At 52.1% G+C, this 24400-nt stretch overlaps 8 protein-coding genes across 8 annotated transcripts; 2 read left to right on the top strand and 6 right to left on the bottom strand.

The window, feature by feature from the left end:
• Positions 1–317: 317 nt before the first annotated feature.
• Positions 318–1315, bottom strand: ATEG_02448 (putative short chain dehydrogenase/oxidoreductase; the record flags this gene model as incomplete). Its single annotated transcript, XM_001211626.1, has 2 exons — positions 318–976; positions 1033–1315. The coding sequence occupies 2 exons, from the start codon at positions 1313–1315 to the stop codon at positions 318–320; spliced, it is 942 nt and encodes a 313-aa protein (XP_001211626.1).
• Positions 1316–3242: 1927 nt separating this feature from the next.
• Positions 3243–3669, bottom strand: ATEG_02447 (uncharacterized protein; the record flags this gene model as incomplete). The annotated part of the gene is made up of 3 exons (XM_001211625.1): positions 3243–3472; positions 3525–3592; positions 3650–3669. The coding sequence occupies 3 exons, from the start codon at positions 3667–3669 to the stop codon at positions 3243–3245; spliced, it is 318 nt and encodes a 105-aa protein (XP_001211625.1).
• Positions 3670–5113: 1444 nt separating this feature from the next.
• ATEG_02446 (uncharacterized protein) lies at positions 5114–8378 on the bottom strand (the record flags this gene model as incomplete). The annotated part of the gene is made up of 6 exons (XM_001211624.1): positions 5114–5860; positions 5911–6569; positions 6623–7036; positions 7152–7175; positions 7416–7925; positions 7988–8378. 6 exons carry the CDS (start codon positions 8376–8378, stop codon positions 5114–5116), a joined length of 2745 nt encoding a protein of 914 aa, XP_001211624.1.
• A 566-nt stretch (positions 8379–8944) lies between these two features.
• ATEG_02445 (GILT family protein) lies at positions 8945–9967 on the bottom strand (the record flags this gene model as incomplete). Its single annotated transcript, XM_001211623.1, has 3 exons — positions 8945–8960; positions 9123–9509; positions 9564–9967. 3 exons carry the CDS (start codon positions 9965–9967, stop codon positions 8945–8947), a joined length of 807 nt encoding a protein of 268 aa, XP_001211623.1.
• Positions 9968–13033: 3066 nt separating this feature from the next.
• Positions 13034–14969, top strand: ATEG_02444 (hexokinase family protein; the record flags this gene model as incomplete). The annotated part of the gene is made up of 2 exons (XM_001211622.1): positions 13034–13665; positions 13736–14969. 2 exons carry the CDS (start codon positions 13034–13036, stop codon positions 14967–14969), a joined length of 1866 nt encoding a protein of 621 aa, XP_001211622.1.
• Positions 14970–17519: 2550 nt separating this feature from the next.
• Positions 17520–18669, bottom strand: ATEG_02443 (uncharacterized protein; the record flags this gene model as incomplete). The annotated part of the gene is made up of 3 exons (XM_001211621.1): positions 17520–18396; positions 18445–18490; positions 18540–18669. 3 exons carry the CDS (start codon positions 18667–18669, stop codon positions 17520–17522), a joined length of 1053 nt encoding a protein of 350 aa, XP_001211621.1.
• Positions 18670–19679: 1010 nt separating this feature from the next.
• On the top strand, positions 19680–22199 carry ATEG_02442 (uncharacterized protein; the record flags this gene model as incomplete). The annotated part of the gene is made up of 3 exons (XM_001211620.1): positions 19680–20906; positions 21069–21878; positions 21951–22199. 3 exons carry the CDS (start codon positions 19680–19682, stop codon positions 22197–22199), a joined length of 2286 nt encoding a protein of 761 aa, XP_001211620.1.
• A 119-nt stretch (positions 22200–22318) lies between these two features.
• Positions 22319–22765, bottom strand: ATEG_02441 (TRIC cation channel family protein; the record flags this gene model as incomplete). The annotated part of the gene is made up of 2 exons (XM_001211619.1): positions 22319–22394; positions 22473–22765. 2 exons carry the CDS (start codon positions 22763–22765, stop codon positions 22319–22321), a joined length of 369 nt encoding a protein of 122 aa, XP_001211619.1.
• Positions 22766–24400: the final 1635 nt, after the last annotated feature.

Genomic DNA, 24400 nt, shown 5'->3' with positions numbered 1-24400 from the left:
AGAGTGGATTTAAGTACATCTATGAAGATTCGTCCCAAACCAGTATAAATTAAGTAAAGGGTCTTGAATGAAATATCATACAACCGAACTCCATGCCCAAAGAATTCCCACGTTTTCGATACCGAGACGTAAATAAACCATGCAAGTCGTAGGCGCCTTTGAATGCAATCAAGAACCAGGCGCGCTCAAACGTTCAACAGACGGCGCTATGTATGTATTCGAGGGTAGAGGTCCATCCCACCCGCTTCTATAACCGTATACGTCATGACCGTTTGATTCCACCGACGCAGAGCCTCTACCAGGCCGTGTGGCCGCCATCAATCAGCAGCGAGCTGCCGGTCATGAAGCTGCTGGCGTCGCTCAGGGCGAAGAGGGCCGCACCGCGGAACTCCTCCGGGTACGCGAGGCGGGCCGAGCATGTTCTCGGCCTCCCAGACGGCGCGGGCGGCCGGGTTCTGCTGGAAGACCTGCTCGACCATGGGGGTGACGATGTGGCCGGGGCACAGGCTGTTGACGCGGATGCCGTGGCGGCCCCATTCCATGGCCAGGCTGCGGCCCAGCTGGATGACGGCGGCCTTGGACGAGTTGTAGACGGGCGAGGTCATGCCCTTGTTGGCGATGAAGCCGCTCATGCTGGCCACCAGCAGGATCGAGCCCTTCTGCTGGTAGTTGAACATCTGGCGCGCCGCCGCCGTCGCCGAGTTGAACACCCCGTTGTAGTTGATCTGCATCACCTCGTTCAGCGCCACCTGTGAGTGCTCCAGCGCGCTCTGCAGGTGGTTGATGCCCGCCGCCGCGACCATACCGTCGAGCCGCTTGTGCTGCGCCGCGATCTCCGCGAACGTCGCGTTGACTTCGGCGTCGTCGCGCACGTCGATCTTGTAGTATTCCAGGCTGCCGCCGTAGTTCGCCTCTGCGTGCTCCTTGGCCGCCATGAAGTCGGGGTGCGGCGTGTCGAGGCGGTCCAGGCAGTAGACTGTAGGATATCGTTAGTATTTGGGTAGCCATCGAAGGGAGTGAGCGAGGACATACCTTTGGCGCCGGCTTCCAGGAGAGCTTCGGCCATGGCCAGGCCGAGGCCTCTTCCTCCTCCAGTGATGGCGTATACCCGGTCCGCCAGGTCGAATTCCTTGAAGCGGTGTCCGTTTTGGTGCTCGGGCTTCATTGGGGGGATTCTAGTCTGGATGTGATGGGGGCCATTGGCACTGGCGGTCGTGGAGAAGGCGAATTGAGAGGTAAAGGGATGGAGCGCCGAGCAGGGGCGCGGGCACGATCGTGCTGCGTGGAACAGCGACCGGGACAAAGTAGAACGCATGGCTACGAGGGGAGGGATAGAGATAAGGTTGGAGAGGGAGGGATTAAAGATTAAGTATAGGAGGGGAGAGGGAAGATGAGACAGAGGATGACGAGGATGGAGAGGAGAATGGAGCACGAAGAACAGTCCAAGTTACGAATGGTCACAGTCAATTGATTCCATGGTCTACGAAGGAGGACCTGGGGTTTATAGTCCTCGAGAGCTCAGGCAAGACAACACATCTGGCCGGCCGAAAGCGAACAACTGGAGATGTTGCACGAAGGGGCCGAATCAGGGCAGCACAGGAAAAAAACAAGAAGTCCGCGTGATGGCCTTGATGGGTCCATGATCTGTTCTAGAGCTGCGTTCACGATGACTTCAAGGACCCAGACCAGGTCATCGCCCGAGAACATCCATGGTAAAGGGGGGCTTGTCCATGCAAGAGCCATACCCGATGGAAGCTTGCCACAGGGAGAAAAGTGGGGGAAAGGAGCCATGGACGCATAACACGGCCAGTAGGTAGGTAGGTAGGTAGCTGTGAACGAAGCATCGTGACCATGATTGCTCTTAGGCAGGAGATGGCTGAGAACGGCAAGACAGCTTGATCATTTGACCGCGGGAGATGGCGATCCCTCTGTTCTGGAATGGCCCACTAGCGAACGGGATTCCCGAGTATGGGGTGACCGAGAGATGCTGGGTCTGAGGGTCTGACGGTGGGCCAGCGTATTCTTCCCTGTGAGAATATCAGCGGTCAAGGGGGGAACTGGAGCGCCATTGAAAGCAGTTCAGCCTCGATAGGCGGATATCCAGGCCGCGCAACAAGTAACCATCGTCTTGGACTTCAACAGATAGACATCTATCTCATGGCGATGTCAGCGAGGGCAACTTGGGGGAGCTGTCCCGCCAATGCCATGGAACCCCCCGAGCTCCCGGAGTCCCTGCGGAATGGCAGTCCTCCAATGGTAGGCTCGGCATCGCCTAATGATGGTGTAATCCACCCCAGCATGGAGGAGGAAGTTGGATCTTCCTTGCATCTCCGGACCCAGACTCGTCGCGGTCATCCATCCTTCTAGATTGTTACGATCCCCACGCGTTGCAGTTTAAAATAGCAACGGTGCATGGGAGTTGATCCGTCTGAATGTCGGTGAATCCAAATCCTCCGGGGAGTTGCAGGACGAAGGTCAGGTGCGGTCAGTGCCTGAATTTCTTTTCCTGAATTGAACCTCTTGTTTCTCTTGTTCACCCTCATGGTCGTGGCGTTGGTGGGGAATCTGGTCTGGGGAGTAACGGTACTTTTGCCACATCGTTGGAGCTTCCGAAAAATGACATCCCGAGAACCCCACGGAGATGTGATCGAGGCATTCCAGAACAAAGATTCCTGGAGATCTGCCAAGTCTCCCTTCTTCCGGCCTCCTGGCTGGGGTCGTCAGACAAGAACAATAATAATAATAATAATGCCTGGTTGTCCCTTGCACCGGGAGGTCGTGATGATTCCCGGAGAGGGGTGTCGCGTATGCGGGTGTCGCGTATGTCTAGCCACGTAAAAATCCAGGATCAGTCAAGGAGGCGAAAATCGTACTCACTATGTCGATAGAGTGTGTTTGAAGGTCCGATAGAATTAAACTATGTCCGGATGGAGTAATGAGTCGTCGGAATGGATGGGTTGCCCGATTAGGGAAGCCGTGATAAGACCCTGTGCTGTGCTGTGTCATGCGGAAGCTCAGATTTTTACCTTTTCAGCAATCAATGCATAATGCATAATGCACTTATGTCTCCGATTATTCATCATTACTGCCTCGTCTCATGGGAGACTTTTACAGAGAAGATTCGGCCGGTTTACTTGTGACATTTGAGGCTCTCTACTGTAATGCATACAGGTATAAAATATACAATCGCTAATATATACAAGACACAGTCACAAGCTAAAAAAAAGAGGACGATCCCAAACTTAATGCCCCATCTTTGCGTCCGCCCTTAGCGGAGGGATCTTAGGCGCACCAGTTGCGGCGGGCTTGGGCGCTTGTAGGCCTTCGACGGCCGCGCGGACGGCCTCGGCGGCGGCACTCGCCGCGGCGCAAGCAGCTGATGCTGCGGCTAGGAGGTCTTCGGCCGTGGGCGTGGGCGGGGGCGAGGCGGGACGGGGGCGGCGACTAAGCCGACGATGGAGACGCCCAAATGCTTTATAATATATTAGCCAGGTGTGTAATACTCAAACATCCAGTCAACTGACGGCGCTCCTGTTCGAGCTCCCGGAGCTCCTCGATATCCTTTGGGGTATACGCCCCCCGCTCCGGGAAGCTATAATGATCTTGTGTTAGCTTCAACTTGCCAAAGGTCTGATATAATCTAACATACTATATGGCGATGAGCCTCATCACCAGGACAACACAGCAAAAAATTGCCGCCACTACCAGCGTGCCGGTGAACGACACGACTACCCACGTCTTTGGTGGGAGCGAGAAGGGGGGCGTCGGCACTGGGGGGGGTGGGCATCGATCGGGATGGAGGCCATTTTGGAATCGAACTTTGAGGGGGAAAGTGTATGTAGATGTATTAGTTTTCTCGAAGTTCGATGACGGTTATCTGTTGCAGTAGCGCTGTCAGCACTGATATACAATACCACAGATGGAAGTCACGCAACTTTACCGCATGAACACATCGTCCTGAAATGTGGTGATACGTCTTGGATTGCTCTACAAAGTATACCATCGGTCGTCTACCATCAATGGCGACTGACCAAGTCCCGAGGTGCATAGCTCCTTGGACAGAAATGTCCATTTCGAAGCGAAGTGTCTGGACGGGACACGATGATAAAGACAATGTGTGCCTGAGAGCTGGCATATATATATGATGAAAACGTCGGGGGAGAATGGGCAGCGTCCTGAGGTCGGAGGGTCGGAGGGCTCTTTATATCTTACTGGGTCGGCTCTTTCCTGGAGCGTAATCACTACGAGGGTATGAATGGAAAGCGCGTATTGAATTCTCGGCGGGTTCACTTGCCTGCAGCCAAGGAAACAACAAGCACAATGAATCCAGGCAGTAAAGGGAACGTAAGAACCCAGTGAAGCAATGGATCGGGGGAATTCAGGTCTTTTTACACGCGTCCGTAGCCTTTCTAACACACTGCTACTAGGAATCAAAGATTGTAGTATTGAACCTCAATTGCATGGACCATCCAAACAGGCACAAGTCACGAAACCATCATCATCTATCCCCAATGTGAGACACGGCTGACTCTGATCGGGCTCATCCACCGGCCTATATCCAGACGTTGATGATTGATTCAGCCCAAAGTCCAGCATCCAGAGCTAGCCCTCGCCACCCACTCATCGGTCGGCGCATCATTGTCAAACCGTCCGGGTACATGGAGTTCACAAGAACCTGTAGCATGTGGCCAAAGTTCGTCCGTGACAGTGACCTGGATCCGACGGTGGTAGAATGAAGAGCGTCAGATTACCAGGGCAGTGGCGCGGGGAATGGCGTCGATCAGATGTAAGTGACACGGGTCTCGTGGACGGTGACAAACACGCCCTCTGTATCCCATTGACACTGACTGAAGAGATCTGTCATCACGCCGCCGGAATCTGACTGCGTCACTGACTTCGTTCGTGAAAATACCCGGTAAGTCCTTCACTGTACGGTCGTGACGTTCAGCTGTGAGATACTGGGCTTGAGCGAGCTGTCGGGGTGAATTCAACTCGACTTCTGTCACGGATGCGCGTGGGCTCTTGGTGGGTTCGTTTCCCCTTCAAAAAGCGCTGCTTGGCAGAGCCTGTAGGCTGTGAAAATGGCCCTGCATGAGCCGGCCACGAATTGACTCTATACAATGTACATGAACTTTTCCGCATCGGGCTCCTGGCCAGCATCACGACCCATGAGCTCTTCACGCTCCTCTCCGCCTGCAGCACCCCGGAAGACCATCTCGATCTCGTCTCCCATTTGCTGAGAGATGCGATTTGCGCGCTGAAAAAGAAGTCTCAGCACAACGGCGAGGACGGCGACCAGCACCATAAAAAAGGCGCACGTCCCCATGCCCCGTACGTAGTATGGTCCATCACTATGCGGATATAGCTTCGTTCCGAGGAGTGGCCCGCACTGGCCAATGATGTTGAGGATCGCGATGCTGGTTCCTTTTCCTTCCTTTGCGACGCGGTTGTCCATAGACCACGTCATGATTAGAGTGATGGCGGAGAAGAAACCAAACGTAGCGGGATAGACGGAAAGGTAGCGGATGAGCCTATGCACGGACTCGGGGAGATGCGTGTGATACCTCCCTGTCAGGGCGATCGTCAGGTAAGCGAGAGAGGAGATAAGAGCGTGAGCGATGAGATATGGGCTCCGCGATCTATTGCGATCGGAGGCGTATGCGGTCACCAGAACGACGATGAAAGCTACGAGATAGGGAGGTGCAGAGAGTGCTTGTGCGGAGAGAGAGGAGTACCCCATACTATATTGTATTAGTTTCTTCATCTGCTGTAGTGGGATGGGAATGACACACTCTTCGATGATAGTGGGTAGGAAGACAGGCATTGAACTGAACGCCACGTTGCAGCTAAAGAACATGAACTGGATAGACGTTAGTAAGGGCACTGAATGGGAGGAGAACATGGACGTACTGCAGTAATGTACGATTTGGGGTCAGCCAGTGTCCTTCCAACCTCTCGCCAGTCCAGCTTCCCTCGAGGCTTTTCGTCATGGTACTCAGCCTTGGGCTCTTCCATTCTCAATTGCGCCACAACTCTTTGGCGAGGGGCTAGGAACCATGCATTCCCTGGGGCATCTGGGATCAACATCCATGCAAAGACCGCAACAATGACACTCGGGAACCCTTCGACTAGGAACAAGGTGCGCCATGGAGCTATGGGGCCCTCTTTGCTGAGCTTGACAATGACCCACGCAAGGCTACTTGCGAAGGACGAGGCCAGCGGGGCGGCTGAGATGAAGAGGCCGTTTCGCAAAGCGAGTTCTTCACGCTTGTAGAAAAGTGATAAGTAGAATGGTACGCCAGGACCGAACGCTGCTTCTGTAATTCCGAGGAGGGCCCTGAGCGCGACCAGCCCTTCGAACGAGGTGACCAAAGATTGGAAGGATGCTACCAGGCCCCATCCGCAGACACATATCGCGATGTAAATGTGCGGAAGGACCAGGCGGTACATCAAGGTCATCCACTCAAAGAGGATATAAGTTATATAGAACGCGGTAAGTAACCATTCATATTGCTGAGATGATAGATGTAGATCGCTCATGAGACCTGCAATCTTGGCGTTTCCGATATCTATAAAGCTGGTTAGCCCTGTGGTCTAGTCATGAGGCGTGCTACACCCTTACTTGATCTATCCAAAAACGAGAGCATGTATAGAAGAGCCAAAAAAGGAACAAGCTTTCGATCGAGCTTCTTCACAATCTCCTTTTCCTCTGTTGGAGTATACTTGGGAAAGTTACTAGCAGCTCTGTTGCGGCTCCCGGAATCTCTATCATGATAGCCATGGCTATCTTGACTGTCCTCATAGGACAGCCGATCGTCTGGTGCACTGAAATCTGTTTGAAGTCTCAGAGCACCGGTGGGTGGGCGCCTGGAGCTGGACAGATCATTGTCTCCATTTGAGCTTTCTGAGACAGGAGTATACCGTGTTGTCGAGGACGAGGCTGTGCTTGAAGACAAAGCAGCCTCGGTGGGCTGGGGCCGCGGGGAGGCCATTATGGATGAAACCGTCACCTCTACCAGAGCAAGAAAAGCTGAACCTATAACGATATCATGTTAATGTCAACCAAAATTGTCTTCGGCGGAGAGGTGTATGGAGGAAAGTCATCAGTGCGCAGTAAGGGGAAAAATAATGGGGCCGCACGTGGCATGCACTAACCACCGTGGACGTTTCAGGCACTAAGGCACTCTTTATCAGGTACCGCGTCCACCTCATTTTTACCTCAGAGAAGATGAAAGAAATCAAGTATTGTAGATTATTAGGGGTGAACTTTTTGTATCTCCAAACGACTGAAGGAGGGTTCCTTCAATATTTATGGTGACAGTGTCAAGCATCAAAGACAGACATTCCCCATCAATCAATCCTTCTTTGTATCTTCATGTCGACATGACGAGATAGATTCCAAACATTCATCTAACCACGCTTTTCATGAGGTCGGTACGAGTCAATCACGCGGCGCCCCTTCTTCCGATGACGGCGACGTCCGCGCCCTTCGTCAAAATGGCGCTTGCGGCCTCCCAGAAGCTCCGCAGCCTTGTCACGGGCCTGTTTAAAGACCATCTCCAGTTCGGTAATATAGGCGTGGTCGTTCAGTCCGTTGTCGAGCATGTATCGCAGGGCGTTTTCGGCGCTGTCCCGTAGGAATCGAGCCATCCCAATGTTCACCATTCCATCACGCTGCATCGCACCGTAGAACTCGCTCTTGGCCTGGTGGTAGACGCTCAGCAGTCTCTCGACGCGGGTCTGGAGCTTGCCGTCATGGCTATCCTCGCCCTTGTGTCTGTCCTCTCTATCGTGGTGCCGATGAGAGCGATAGTGATGGTCCTTGGTTCCGTGGGTATTGGTTGCAGATTGATGCATATCGATAGGGTTGTTCGCTTTTCCGGGAACATCCTCTCCTTCATATGGAATGGGGTCCAAGGCCAAGACTTTTCGTGTCAGTATATATCAGCACGCGTATGTTCTAGGGCGGAATCTAGAACAGACGTACCTTTGTCCAGGGCGCTCTGTAGTTCCAGATGCTTTGACACCACCTCGTGACTTTGGGCGACAGGCAGAATGGGAACAATACCGAGAAACTCAGTCAGATAGAGCTCAAGCGCCCCAATGTCACTCGGATCCTCTCCATTCTTCGTGAGGGCGAGCAAGGCCTTGTCGTAGATAGTAACTTGGGCGTCTTCCAAGGTCTGTGAGCGACACTTTACCAGCGCAATATGGCGTCGGAGGGCGTCAAGGAGGAGAGACGCCTTGTCGAAGTCGTTGAGAATCTCCTGAAGCACGGGACTCGGCCGAGGGATGTTGTAGTACCGACGGACGACATCGTCGGCTTTTTCGTGGATGGGCTTTTTAGGGTCGTGTTCTGGGATCCAGGACGACGCCATTGTTGCTCCTATAAGATCCTTTACTGAAGTATCAAATGAAGAGGTTGGCTGTGGGTTGGTTGGAAGAGATTTAGGTACGGGAGATCATAGGTGTGAAGAGCCTCCTCTAAAATGAAAAGGAATAATAGACAAGAGTCTGCAAGAGGATGGCCAGTCGGGATCTCTGGCGGGAGAGAAAAGAGACCAAGGGGACACCACGAAGGAAGGTCGGTTGTGAATGTGATTGTTGGCGGAAAAGGGCATCTGTGGTAAACAAGGCATACATAGGCCTCCACCAGCAACATCGGTTGTTTGAGACCATTGCAGCCACCTCAGATATACATCTATTTATGGAATTGGTTAGAAATTTCTGATAGCTATTGCTGCGATTAAGATTATGGTATATTGCATATCAGTAAAGTCGGCCCCATCCCTCTCTGGCTCGAAGGAACCGGGTTATATCGACCGGTTCTCGCGGTGGCCGACCTTTGAGGAGCAACAGTTCCATGCGCGAGATAGGAGTGAGCTGGAGCAGCACTTTGTGGGTGTACCTCGCGGAGAAAATCAAGGTTAAGAGCAACAAAACCTCATGTCAAGAACATACTATTTGCCAGAGAAACATTCTACCCATTTCCCCTGTTCAATATTCAGTAGAACTAATTTCTCTCTTCCCAGCGTTTCCTGATCTCATCAACCAGAACCGATACCTTGCTGCCCTTCCCTCCTTTGGCGCAATCTTTCCAAACACCGCCATCGCGGACACACCACACCTCGTCGTCCAAACGGAGCGTGCAGCTGGTTTTGACACCAAGCTCGGCACTATGGAGAGCGCTCTCCCGCAACAGGGCAAGGCCACTGAGCTCTTTACCGTTCGGATCATCTTCCTGTCTGCTGACGCAGGCATTCAGAGCTTCAAAGTCGATTCCATGTTGCAAGGCACAATGGTGAACCAATTCGCGGTCAGGGATCTCCTGGTACGAACTGATGAGGCAATTGGCGAAACCGAGAGAACGGATGGTTGGCATGCGGATGGGCTCGGTAGAGTCGCCATCCGGGTTGAAAGGGAGGTTCTCCGCGCATAGAATGAGCGAGTCACCAACACATTCCTCAGGTCCGTGCATGCAAGTTATGCCCGACGATTTGTCGGAGACACTATGTATGAATGGTTAAAGGGGGAGCGTTGAAGAGAATCGTATTTCAACTTACTTTGCAATGAAAGCAAGGTTAAAATCAACCAGGTCGCTGACTCGTTCCATAGTTGGAACGACCAATTTCCGAAGACAGTACTGAGCGTCAGGGCATTTACTCATGATGTGAGCCTCCAGAGGAACCTTGTTCGCATGGTGAGTTCGATCCTCTAGAGGCTCCATAGGACGTATCAATCGTTGCGCATCGTTATCGGGCGAAGAGAAGAATCCACAATGGAACCGCCTGATCGTCTGGTGTGATGAAAGCAGACCACTTCGGGGGATATAGAGGAAGAGTAACAGAGCGAAGCTCAAGCCAACCGCGGCGTGGACGACCCTTCGGACTTTGCTGGGACTCGGTCGCGTGGACCTTTCGGGTGAGACGGAATGTGGATGAGAATGCGACAACTGTGTCTTTTCCATGATGATGATTGATAGATCGATCGAAGGTGTGATTCCCCGGATGGAGGTGGATTGTGGTTCTAACGCGGGAGATGTCATCATGTGGGGAGAGTCCGAGAAAGGGTTGGATCCCTTGCCGGATTCAGCAAATCTCACGTTACACCAAGCAGATCCATCATCGCAGTTCCGGCGGTTCAGTTAATATACAGAGTAATCTCCAGTATTCATCTTCAATATCGCGCCATTTGCACCCGCATCAAATCCCTGTTCGCTTTATCAACCCCATGGTTAGGGTTGCATCGTTGAATCTGACACGCTCACTCGCAGCAGACGAGCTAAACATAGCAGCCGACATGCATGAGACCTGACTGGGGGAAATTAATTCCTTGTGCACAACTGCGTTGGTCAGTTCTCTCAAGGCAACTAGCTACCGACTTGGCGACGTTATCTGGTCCAACCGCCTTTACAACATTGGGAACTGCCCAAGCTAGAATTTTGGGATCAACTCTTGCAGTTGGCTAGATGCGATTAAGCCAGTGATGACGCATTCCATAAGAACCTAGTCAGCTCTAGGTACGGAGTAGCTTTCTAGACGATAGGATAAGCGCTTCATCTACGAGGCCTCTTCACACCCAAGTCGAAGCTGTCTCCTGCGCCGCGCAGGAGGCAAATGGGGCATGCTTCCACGCATCATTAGCCAAGGCATTATCGCCGACAGGATTCCCAGAGGCTCTTGGACCCGATCCAACGGGTGGGTGACTCTCGGTACTCTCGACTCAACCACAGTCGCAATAACCAGCTATATTCTCCATTCAGGATACGAACAGGGAAGCTTATCAACTAAGCGACTGACCATGGTCTCACGGCGGCCAGTGTGCTCAGTATGAGGCTTACCTCAACCTTGTCCATGTTCCGAGAACAGGCTTTGAGCTCTAGTCTAATCACTATCGCGCAGATCACAGGGGAGATCGTGCCCATCTCCGCAGGCTCGCGGTCCCCAACGGCGGCACTCCGACTTCGGAGGCTAGCGCCATCTATGTACGACAAGAAGAGGACCCCCCATCGGGCTGGGCTCGACTGCACCCGGGCCAGTCGGAGGAGAAGAAATGGAAACAGCAGTCGGTGTGGTGTGTGTTCTGGGGAGACTAGGAGTCTCGATCACCGTGTCGACCGTGGGAAACTTCCTGATTCTGCCGATAGGTAGCTGGGACCTCCACATTGGGGCTCTCCCGTGAGCTCGGGCGTTCCATGGTCTATAATAATCATAGTCACAATACGAGGTACAACGAAGAGGCAGCCGCCACAGCGATGCCTGATCCAGTAGATTCCACGATACTAGATATGGGAGAGATGGATCTGACTTGGGTCTTTCAATAGGCTCCATGACGCTTGGGTACCCAGGACTAGGCGATACGAAAGGATCCCGGACCTCCGCGGTGTCGTCGGCATTTGAGCAGTTCTTGTCAACGGTAATAATGAGTCAGTGACGCGGGCGACAGCTCTTGAAGGAGCAAGCGATGAATCGGAATGGCACGTTTCATCTCACCGGAGGGCTAGGTCATGGCGTCAGTCGATCCACACGGGGCGTTGAACTAATTAGGAAACGAACTCCCAAGGTGACAGCCGGCTTGGAAAGGCGCGGGAGTTGACTGGATGCGTGATGGCGGTCGTTGGTGGATGGGCTGGAACGCCACTGTTTATACCATGTGGCCATGATCTGATATTGGGAAGAAACTGAATTTTTCTTTCCCCCGCAGGTTGTCTGGATGACTCTTATGTCTCACATTGGTAATGAGATAAACAGGAACAGGGTGTTCAGGCTTATGCTGGAGGAATTATGTATGTGCAGGGGAGGTTGATATCCCGCAGTATTATCGGGATAGTGAGGCACCTAGTGAAGTAGTCTAATCATTAGCTCGGGGCCAGCCACCAGCCCCACGAGAAGACACGGAGAGTACGCGAACGATCATGATATTGAGGAGGCCGTCGTCGTAGCAGTTGGAGGCGAGTGGATGTCAAAGGTGGTACTCGGCATGAAGCAGCAGATGGGAGGGTGCGTCAGTCATTGGGGGGAAGAAAGTGGAGGAGGACGGCAGCGTCACATCGTCTGAGGCCGATGGTCGCATTATGCTTCTTCTTCTATCAATCACCTCGCTCGTCCGAATCCACCAGTCTTCTCTCTTTATATCTTTACCCATTCTTGTTTTTCATTTTGCTTTCTTTCTACCTACTAGGTAGTCATCATTCCCATTTCTCATTCCTCCTACTCTCGTGCAAGTACATTCCTCTCACCCACTCTATATGCTGCAATAAATCCTTCCACTTGTATTCCTCATCGTCTTCTTCATTTTCTGTTGTTGTTGTTGTTGTTGTTGTTGTTGTTGTTGTTGTTGTTGTCTTCTTCTTTCTTCTTAACATCATCCCCTGTCCAGTCGCATTGATTCCAGTCTCGGTCCCATCCGGTATCGGTTGGCGGCGAGATCTCATTTTCATTCCAGTCCCTGGCACAGACAATCAAACTGTACGAGGTAAAGTCAAATTTCCCTTTTCCTACTGTAACGGGGAAGTCTATCCTGTCTGGAATATTTCTTCATCTTGTTCGTGGTGGACCTTCTGTCACCCGAATTTACATTTGCATTTGTCGCATACTCCAGTGGTTTTGTTTGTTCCCCATTCATCCTTTTAGCGTCAAATGCACTGCAGACACGCGTCACCGCATATCCTTGACAAGATCGAACCCAATGTCTTCCGTATTGCGATCGAGGACTAACCACTGCGCATGATCTAGGATTGGTCAGATTCCGTGCGCTTCGCACAGTCATCCTCGACGAAGTCCCAGAGCCCGCTCCCGCAAGTCTCCAGTCGCATCACTAGCCTCCAGCTCCATTCCTCTCTCCGACACCCGTTTTACGTATAAACATTCCACGGAGCGATCGCACACAATACCTTCCGGGCCCTTCCGTCCTCCGACCTATCCTCGGTCCCTCGAAAGCGCCAGCGGTGGACAGTTCGGGTGCGACTCACCGTCTGCGCCCGCTCGACCGTCCACTGGATCCCTTCCTCCGGCCTTCAGATTCGTCCCTCGAGATGGCTTCGACGGATATTACAGACAGCAGAAAGAGCAAGGACGAGGAGAATAGCACAATAGTCGAGGATCTCATTGAGGAGGACGAGGATGATGGGGTGGAATTGGACCCGGCCCAGCAAGAACAGCTAGAACGCCAGCGAATCCTCGATGATTTTCTCTCGCCCCTCGCCCTAGACGAAGCTACCCTCTACCAACTCGCGCGTCGCTTCTCCAACGTGTACAGCAACCTCGCCTTGCATTCCGAAGAGCAGTTTCTCCCTACCCCAGTCACCAAACTGCCCACCGGCTTGGAAACAGGCCGGTACCTCGCCATCGATGTTGGAGGAAGCAACTTGCGCGTCGCCTTCATCGAATTGCTCGGTGACGCGGATGAGTCGGATACCCCTCCAGCGGATGCCTCGGAACGATCACGCGACACTATGCGAAAGGCACAGAGACAGCGTGTTCAACGGACATTAGAGAAAGCATGGCCGATCCAGGAGCATCTGAAGATGGATCAGGCGGAGGATCTCTTTGCTTGGATTGGAGACTGTATCGCCGAGGTGGTGGCGGAGAGCCTGACGTCGGATGAAACGAAAGGCAGTGTCCCCGAAGAACTTGAGATGGGAATCACCTTTAGTTTCCCAATCATGTGAGTCATTCGAATCTCCGTTGAACGGTGTTTGCGCGCTCTACGTAGAGGGTCGCTGACCAAATTGCAGGCAAGAGTCCCTTGGGGAAGCGACCTTGATGCCCATGGGTAAAGGCTTTGCGATCACATCGGATCTGAATCTCCGCAAGATCCTGTTGAATGGCTATGAGAAGCACACGCGACGGCCGGACGAAGAGGAGCCATCGAGCAAGCGTCGGAAACTGTTTGCGTTACCGAAGCTCAAGATCTCTGCGATCACCAACGACACCGTCGCGACGCTGGTCTCCCTAGCATACGCTGTCAAATCCTTACCAAACAGTCGCGTAGCCATGGGTATCATTGTCGGTACCGGATGCAACGCCACAATCCCGATGAAGCTCAGTTCACTGCACCCGTCCAAAGCAGATCATGTGAAGGCGAGAGACGCCAGCGCCGAGGAGACCATTGTCAACACCGAATGGACCATCGCAGGTGCCGCGCCCCCTCTCAAGGAACTCAACATCATCACCAAATGGGATGCCGAGCTGGATAGAGCCTGCGCACGCCCAGGCTTCCAGCCGTTCGAGTACCTGACAGGTGGTCGATACATCGGCGAGCTCATTCGACTCATTCTTCTCGACTATCTGACGAGTGTCGCCGGTGTGCCCAAAGAAGAATTGCCTGCGACACTTTTGGAGGAGTACGCACTCACGACTACGTACGTCTCGGACAACATCGGCCGTGCGCGATCCGACCAGGAAGCCGCGGCTGAATTGAATTGTTCCTTGAGTGCGCCCAGAGGTAGCAAATGGTCTTGGGACGCTGCGTCCGCCAGAGTGTTTCGAACGATTGCGCGGACCGTGCAGCGACGGTCAGCTGGGCTTATCGCTGCCGCCGTCGTTGGACTACTTGCGTGCGCCAAAGAGATCGAGCTCAAGGTGGACAGCAATCAGAACTCCCCCGATCAATCAAACGCCGCGTCTCCCCAGCTGAACGGTGCCACGAACCTAGCAACAGCTGCGAATCATTTGACGCCCGACGACGGAGGCGCCCGGAGGGGGCCTCATGGCCCTATTGTCCCCGTCCTCTCGCCTACACCGACGCCGGCGGACTGGCAATCGGGACCCGAGGAGCTTGTGGTTGCCTACACCGGTGGAATCATCCAGCACTACCCGAATTTCAAGGACATGTGCCAGCAGTTTATCGACCGGCTTATCATGAGGACGGGGCCGCAGAAAAGCGGGAAATCCGTCTTCCTGCGCGAGGCGTCTGACGGCGGAGTCATCGGTGCTGGGGTTCTGGCGGGAATGGTGGGAAACTCCTAGCTTGGATTTTGAGATGATTTAAGATTGATGTGAGACGACGATCTGGCTTATGTTACGTGTTTTGAGCACTCTGGTTGGGAGTTTGTCTTTCAGAAATAGAGGTTCCAGCTGAAGGCGTCCAACGGTTGATCTGTGCTTTGGTTGTTTTTGGTTCTTTTTATGCTATTTGTAGTGTTATGTTATGTTATGCTAGGCTAGGCCCGGCAGAGAATATTGCATTGCATTAGATATTGTCTTGATTCAATGTGTAGAGCTGTGGAGCCATCACAGCTGACATACTTCGACTCGCGTGTGAGCGCAAATATATATCTTACACAATCTCCTCGATTGACGTGAGTTTCTGTCTCATGAGAGAACCTGTATTGATTCATCGACCTTATATTTACCTGGTCTAAAAGTCATTGCCCTACACCATTTAAAATCTGGACCTTCCATCAAACAATGCGCTTGTTCAGAGTGTCCAAACCAGACCTCGCCGTAGCGATCACCACAGGACACCCGGTACACGGCTGACACGAGACATTTGACACAGCATGCCAATGACAAGGCCAGGCCCCCCGCCAAGCAGGCAAACAGACAGACAGACGGCCTAGGACGCGGATCCAGCATCCAAGACAGGCGAGGCCCAGACCCACCCAGGGAGACGAGACACGATCGAGACAAGCGACGGGGACCGAGGGTTCTTAAGTCATCACGAACGAGTTTCAAATTGGGGACCCGGCATGCGAAGACTCTTATTACGGAGTATTAGAGTCCTCTACTGTATCGTGTCGCCAAACACGCATTCTTTCCTAGACGGCTTGTAGCCCTGTCCAGGGGTGGTGGACGACGTCCTGCATAGTGCATCCCTAGAATGGCGGAATGAACAGGGAGACCGACAGGCGCAGAGCTTCTGGAAGGACGGGGAGAGAAAGAATCCGGACGCGCCAATCAATCAATCAATCAACTGGTGATCCGACGGGTGCCGAAGAAAGGGATGGGTGGACGGGAATGCTGAGTGGGAATGGGCATTGTTCCGATGCAAGGGAAGCGCGCATTATCGGGCGAGTCTATTTACCATAGACGGGGAGGTAGGCATTCGAGGGAATTGTGCGGATTTGGAGCTGCACACGAGAGACATCGAGATTCGACGGTTGGTCGGGTTTGAAATCTGTCTGATTAGCTGTTAGCTGGTGAGATCGCGATCTCGTGTACCGGACGGATTCGAGTGTCTTTCGGCTATGCATGCTGATCTTCGGCCGGGTTGTTTGTTTGGGACCATTCTATGTATCCGTCGATTATTGTTAATTGTGTACGATGGGCCGTTGTATTGAATTCTAAACCATACCAGGGATGCATTCTGGACGATTATCGCGATGGCACGAAGCTCAATCCGTCTATCTACCTTTGAGGAATACTACCGAGGGAACTATACAAGGTCGGTTATTACTGTGCTGAGGTGCCCTCTGCACTCAGCCAGTTCCTCAACCTGAAGAACCATCCTCTGACAGATTCAGCCGCTCCATCTGTGAAAATGTCTGCAAGAGATGGAGAGGCTTGGGCCGAGTCAAGGGATGGAACAGAGTTCGTGGCCATATTCCCGTCTGCCAGGGACAACTGCCAAAAGAATGTGTCACATCCATCGTCCATTCACAGCCAGTGCGGACGTTCTGTCAGCTCGCCGTTGCGTGTCACAGAATTCGTCGATCTGGCAAAGTGGCATTCATCAGTTGCACGGGTGAAGCTGTCCACTTTTTTGCCTTTTTGCTTTTTTCGGGCTCTTGTCGCTGGAGAGAGTATATATCCCGCTGCCAGTCCGGCTTGACATCTCGTTCTTTTCCCTCATCACCTCAACTTCTTGCCATTGAGCAACGTCCTTCCTTCTTTCTTTTGTCTCTCGTTCAGTTGTTCTTCGTTTGGATATCAGCCTTGTCATTCGTTCATAGACCTCGCTCGCTCTCGTTCTCGCCGGTTGTTTATTTCGCCCTCGTTTCCTACCACAGTCCTCGGTCCAAGTGTAGATACCGACCGACCACCTCTCATTCGCTATATCGCCTTTTATCATAATCACCACCTAATATTAATTCACCACAATCATGGACTGTCTTCGTCAGATTGTCCGTCTCGTGAAGGCGCCGTTCCGCCGGAATTCCCACCGGGTTTTGGAAATCGTAAGTCATTGTTTTCATGACTGACCCGCGCAGAACTAACGCATGCCATTCAGGGCCCCCCAACGAACTTCCGAAAGGAGGAGCTTCCATCATTCTTTGCCGACGACGAGTTCGTGTTCCATACTAGGAGCCAGCCTTGCACCACCGCTAATCTGCCGCAGTGCGTTGACCCTGCATAGCCACGGCTCCACATCGGAGAAGCACGTTATGATCCAAGCCGTCGAGTACCAGCCATCTCCCGCCGACACGCTCCGCACCCAGGTCCGGAGGCTCAGCGTGAAGGGCATCCAGCCCTTGGCGGATCACGAATAGGCATTCGAATGCCTGACATCCAGAGGGAAATGGATTATCCCTCATCCTGAAAAGGAAAAGGATCCATACCAACAAGGAGAGTGTACGATTACAGCAGGAAGGTGGGAACTTCGTTGAGCCGTGATTTGTTCGAGCCCTCGTTATTGCGAGCATCTCTCTGTGTTCTTTCGATAGACGTCGCGGATGCCGAGCCAGACCTCGACGGCGATCTCGCGGGGTGTCTGGCGGCGTGGTCCGATTGACCCAGCTCTGGTAGTTGGTCGAATTCATCATCAAAAAGCAATCGCCGTTTTTTGACCTCGGTCGGTTCTGTGCGCTTCTCGGTAGACTGTATCTTGGGGTTGGGGGTGGGCGTCGACACGCGCCTCGGCGGAATCCTGGGTTTGGTCTTTGGCCGCGCGTTGCCTGGTGCCACTATCGGCGTTTCAACTGCCCCATCCAGATCGTCATCTTCATCCTCACCCTCCGCCACCGTCTTATGCCCCTCGACCGCCCGCGTAGTCCCGGGGGCGCGAAGAAACCCCGCCGCCGCCCTCGTCGTAGACTTGACCCCCTGCATACCCACCAACGACCGCGCCTTCCGCGGACTCGTCATCAACCCATGCAGCGACGTCCCCGCAAACGCATCATCATCATCGTCGTCCTCGTCCTCCTCATCGACACCAGCCTCCTCCTCGGAATCGACTCTGGGCCGGTTGGAGCCTATCCCTTCCAGACCCCGATTCTGGCGCTCGGCGAGGGCCTCCGCTGTGTCGCGACGCTTCATCTCCGCGCTGACGGGGGTGACGCCGTCGGTGGGCCGGGCGAGTTGGCGGATGGCGTCAGCGTTCTGGCGCTTGGCTTCTTTCTTGCGGCGAACGTATTCGGCGTAGTGGAGGTGCTGGGTGAAGGATTGTGCGACGGCGTAGAATTCGTCTTCGACCATCATGTAGATGTCATCGTGGTCGAGACCTTCTATCAGGGATCTGCGGGGGTTAATTTGGGGTTAGACAGAGGGGAGGAGGAAGACAAACTCTTCGGATGGGCAGCGCTGGATGGGGGAGGAGGGTGGAGTTGGTGCTGGTTGTGTTAGTTGCGAGAGAGCGTGGTGGAGGTTGCCAGGACGTACAGGATCGAAAGAAGTCGCGTTTGCGAGGGCGTGGTGTTGCGTCGGGTTTGTCGCGTTTGGTGTCGCGGGGCGTGGGTTTGGGAGACTTATCGCTGGCTGAGTTGGTCAGCCAGGGGAGAGTACGAGGCATGTTGGAATTGGGATTGTTGCCACTCGTCCGTAGGTAAGAAGAGGACAAGAGAAATGGAGGTGAGGAGATCAAGGGACGTGAGGGACGCGATAAGGCGGAGGCCCCACCTCCACATTATCACCAGCAGTAGTGGATATCACTTCCACAATATAGCTAGACGATTGGGAAGAATTTACTCCAACTGATTGATATTCCACTCTACTGGGGTACTCTCGCTATATATTATCCCTGAAGGGAAGGAATATAGAGTATCGCAATTAGAAGCTCGCACGCGACATAGACGGACTACTCATGATAAAAGCACAGGATAGGTCTTAATTCCTTTATGTATGCTACCACTGACCATGACTAGAAAATACCACCAACTTATTCTTAGCATAGCACTCAATTCACGGATACAGTCGGGCAATACGGCACCCTCGAACTTGTCCTCGCTGTAGATTGAGCTAATTCTTATGAAGCAGCATGGCATTCTTCTCTCAGCCAGGAGCCATATATGCAAAGTACATTTGCCAATTTCCCCTAATTATATCGTAACCACGATTATTATGGAGTGAAGAAGTCGACACCACGCCAAGTATCGTCTCGCCTTCCAGAGTCAAAGGCCTCTCAGTGATATAGCAGCTGCCAGAGGAAACAAACACATACGACCATAAGCCACATGCCGGCCGGTTAGTAGTTGGGTGAGTGACCACCAGCGAATCCCGGCTGTTGGATTGCTTACTTTCTTTCCAATTGGCAAAACTGGCCCCTGTCTATTCTGATATTTAGGATGTCTTGCCAGTTCTTACTTGCTAGCATACGGCCTGAAATATACGAGGACTATCTTGGTGATGGAGCTGCGTTCTTGTCGGGGCTGTGCACCCCTCACAAAAGCAAATAATGCCTAAAACACTGTTGATAGGGCGGTGCTTGAAAAGCCTACAAGGCTGAGCTTTTGCCAGCTGCTTTAAAGAAGGCGAGATCTCCTCTGTCTTTATCATGGTACTGTCCTTGGTGAACTCTACGACATGGAATCGTCCGCACTCATCCCCAACCAGACTGGACCGGGCTTCAGCCAACAGGGAACTGTTGACTGGACGCAATTGGCCAAGTCGAGTGTTGCTCTCTCGTTGGAAATTCTATCGAGACCGTCCAAAGCTGGGGTTGAGCCTCTGACTCTGGCCATGGGGCAAGCGATATTTTCACGATTCCAACTACCCCCGAGTACACAACAGAAGATACACACGGTGCTGGGGAATCTCAAGCCTTTTTCCTCGTACAGCAACATACTGTGGTTTGGATTCGGCGTCAAGCATGTGGTCAGGCTACTCGTCGAATCTGAGCAAGGCATGACCTGTGTCGCGCTATGCGGCGGTCTTTCCGTCTCTTACGACAGATTCTACTGTGCGCAGGTACTACGGTCAATGACGCAGATTCAAGAAGCACCTGCCAACCTCAGCCCTTCGATCACACAATGGTCCAATCTAGTGGACTCCTGCTCCGGAACGCTTCTGTCCTCGGATTTCCCAAACATGGTCGAGGGGTTTTCCCGGCTTTGGTACAACGGCGCAGGCCAGGATGCCTGGAAGCGACATGGCGCAACATCGCCGCACGCCTTGGGTAAGGCCTTATCGACCTTAGCAGCCATATCGAGTGGTTCCCTCCAAAGCGCAACCTTTGTTGGTGGCGCAGACTGCGCATGGGTAGCAGCTGTTGCAGAGTGGGTGCTGGGCCTCGCCATCGAGGTCATCGATGCCCAAACGGGTGACTGTCTGTACCAGAAATTGGGCAAGTCCAACGATGAGACGGGCCAAGTCAGAATCTTGCGAACACTTGACACGCAATACTCCATGGTTCATGTCAGGGACACGACTTGTTTTCTCCCTAGCGGCGCTGAGATCTTCCACGCATGCACCGAAGTGGGAGACTATGTTTTCGCCGGGGGGTGGTCGACTTGGGATACCATACTGTCCGATACGTTTCCCGCGGATGCTCTGCAACGTTTGACTTCATCCAAGGCAGGACCGGCTTTTGCTTATGCTCTCCGCATGACAGCTGATCAAATGAATACTGAGCTTGGCGGAAGGAAGAATATCTTGGAGATGCTTCCAGAGCTCAGGCCTGTCCTATCTAACCCTAGGTCTCAGGATCTGACTCTCACAGATGCCGAATGGGATGTTCAATCCTCCTGTGGCTGTCACTGCTGTCAAAACCCGAGAGAAAAACAGCCTCCGACGTATGTCCGACCAAGAGAGGTTTGCATATATCGCATAGCAATAACAATACTCGGATATCTATGGATTCTTGCACGTGTCCACTTGCATGACAATATTCGGCCCTCTTCTTCAGGTCTCCGAAGTCTTTATTTTCTCTTGAGGTCCTCATATTGGGGTCTGGGTTGCCCTAATATTACGCAGTTATCACAAAACATCAACAATAACGTCCTAGCAACGATCTTGCATACTATGACCGGAATCCCGGTTCAAGGCGAACTCAGTCTCAGGGCATCAGCGATATCCGACTCGGGCATGTTGATCTGCTGTACTTCTCTCTTGATTCCTAACCTGCCACCCACAGAAATGGCAACCTTCCACCTGGTCCCCGGCCATATCCAGAAAGACGGCTCCTTCTTTCGGGAGGTGTACGACCTCAACCCAAAGCCCGGGTTGCGAATTGAAGAGGATACGGTGATGCAGCTCACATTTGACGAGAAATTGCGATTGATGATGAGCTTTCGCCAGAACGAATCCATCCCAGAGTTATTGGTCAAAGAGACAATCCAAAGCCGAAAGCTACAAGCGAACTACTCTTGGCAGTATCGACTGTTCAATGATCAGTTTCGAGACAAGCATCAAGCACCAGTTGCCGCCTCCACAACATCTACAAAGATGCTTGTCACCGCATTCGGAAGCGCAGATCTCCAGCGGCTCCTTTTCAAAGGAATTTCCCTGCCACATTGCGAATCCAAGCGAATGAAAGCAACGACAACGGGCAACCGAACGGTCTCTGGGACATGCCTCAGAACCACGGAAGATATTCGCCTGCAGATGAGAAGCCCTCCATCTGGATTTCCACGGCCAGGCGAGTGGGTCCTCTTAGACATCGGCCGTCAAAAGCAACCTGGTGGTTACGACGGAGAAGAATTTCCAACGAAGCTCTACCTTGGATCCCTCGTCGAACTTTACAGCCTCCTTTGCAACAGTGAGCCGGGGAAGCATTTGAAACTAGTGTGTGCATCAAGCTGTTTGTTTTGTACGTGTCTATGGAAAGCGCGCACGATCTACATAATTTCCGGCCAGGCTTCTCCATCAGAGACGGTTATTGCAGACAACATCACGAGACTCCAATCTGACGGCCAGGACACTGAAGATAGTAATGCAGCATCCACACTTGAAAATGTCGACGAGGTTGTTGCTAGTGCTGTTGGAATTGATGTGACCGCACCAGCACCCTTATCACCGTCGCCTCCGCAAGAAACAAAATCCAAGAAAAGGAAAAGCACCAAGGGGACAAGGAGGAATGGGAAGCGAAGAGCCGGTGCTAGATGATTGTCGACATTAGTAGCGATACATTACATGCAATTGAGGCCTATCAAGATGCTCAATGGAACACTTTCTTCATTGGTCTATATTAGAGTGTATACAATAGCCGACTTAGGACCTATCAATTACCGATATTTGTTTAGGTCGGCTAGGGTGATCATCAGCGAATCCTGGTTGTTGGGGGTGTATTGTATAGATTTTCTTTTTTTTATATATATATATATATTGAAATTGGCTGTCACTCTTGTTGCTCTACTTTCAAGCCTCCTTCAGCTCAACCTCCTCCCCCTTCTCGTTGTCGACTGTCTCTTCGTCTCCGCTCTCGTCGTCGGATGTCTCTTCATATCCGCGAGAATGACCAAGCCACCCACCCCAGTGATCCAACCAGTCCCCATGCCTGCAAACGGGTCGAGGTCTTTGTCGGAGGCCCCGGCAACGCCACTCATGGCAAACACACGAAGTAAAGTCCACTGAAGCTGCAGCAATTTGACCGATGGCAGAGAATGATTGACCGGATCATTGGTACGGATTGTGATCAGGTCACCAGACTGGATCTTGCTCTCGGTCGTCATATTGAATATTTTGGCACATGTTGTGCCTTTGAAGTCGCTTGAGGTAAGATAGGGGGCGAACAGAGGCGGTATCTAGATCATTGGCAGACTTTTGATGTACTTCAGTCGAGGAAGCCAAAAGCACTGTAGCCACATTGTGGTCTCGTCAGCATCCACTGCCCCAAGAGCGAAACACGCCTTCTCCCACGATTTGTGGGTGATATTGCTGAGAGATAGAAGATTGGCACAATTCTCCGTGCCCTGAGGTCCCAGTATCTTTTCTTTCCAGGAAGTGACTTTGTCGTGTGACCAAAAGTGGCTGAGTGTCCTCCAGAAGGCTTTCTGTTCGGTTTCACTCTTTCCTCCATAGTATCCGCGTAGATATGTGTGACTTCCATGGGCTCTCTGAAACTGGCAACAAGGCAAGCCGAGTTGTCGCGTTCTGGACACTGAGATCGATCAGTATGTCGCCCAAAATGCTGCAGATGGTCTTACAAGAGTCTTGGCTGATATATTACGACCAGTGAGATTTGCTTTTTGAGCCGCCACTCTAGAGGTTTTCAAAGAGAATGAAGGTTCCACGTCGCCCACGGGGTCCGGGAGAATTTGTACGTTGATTCCAAGCTGCTACCATATTGGCGCTAGTAACACTCACATGGCCGTCGGACTTCTTTATACACCCATCCTTATTCCAGATCAGCCTCATCTAGCTGATATAACTCCCTTCCTAGCTCCCCTTTCACTCGATACTTCTCACCAGTTATTCCGTCCTCCCATAATTAAGAAGAAAGCCCCAACTCTTCCCATTCAACAGCAACATCAACAAATATCTACTCACTAAATTCTATCCGGATCTCTTAGACAATATTCATCTTCCCGTCGTGATAGATTAACCGTAACATATCCGTTTCAAAAGCTTCCCGATCCGCAATAGCGAAATAGCCCTCTAAAGCTATTCGCCGAAGATATACAAACTCTCTTTTAATATAATTATCACAATTCGCCGTCCATTCGTCGCTTTATTTAAAGGTCGGTAGTCTCTCTTTAAAATACCGTCTTTCCCGTAAGATACTTTCTAAGTCTAGCAAGCAGCTATAACCATTCAAAAAACCAGCTAACTCTAGCAAGATATTGAAGACTCACCACCACTAGTCGCGGAAATTAAGAGTTCAAGATTATCAAGAAAGACCCACCAGGCTATATCCTCCTCGTCAAGCTCATCAGACCCTATTAATTCTATAATCTTATCATTGTTATCGAGATTATAGTAAGTACGCAACAAAACCAGCTAACTATTATAACTCCCCCAAATCCTCCATGCTATCTTCTGTAGGTTATCGGAGCGCCAGGGGCGGAGGATAGTATCAATTTCATAGACCGTAGGGAAACGTAACAGTGTTTTGTAAGTCTCCAAGGCATAATAAGTAGGGTCTAGTTCCCCCGGAATCTCATCTAGATCTAAGAACCGGTGGATCAGTCGGAGACGCTGGTCTCCAGTGGGCTCAGATGAGGAGTGATCCCAGTGTTTCTTCATTATAAGATATTAGCCACGCTCGGCCTTCTCTTACCAGGGGAAACAACAATAGTGACGCAAAACACTCACGATCAAGTACTGCTCGACGGGTAGCTGGCCCCATTGCGGAAGGTATGCCTCGT

The sequence above is a fragment of the Aspergillus terreus genome, genomic scaffold, assembly GCF_000149615.1.
Source record: "Aspergillus terreus NIH2624 scaffold_3 genomic scaffold, whole genome shotgun sequence".
Classification (NCBI taxonomy): Eukaryota; Fungi; Ascomycota; class Eurotiomycetes; order Eurotiales; family Aspergillaceae; genus Aspergillus; species Aspergillus terreus.
Note: the sequence above shows the minus strand (reverse complement) of the source record. Positions and strands in the feature narration are given on the sequence as shown.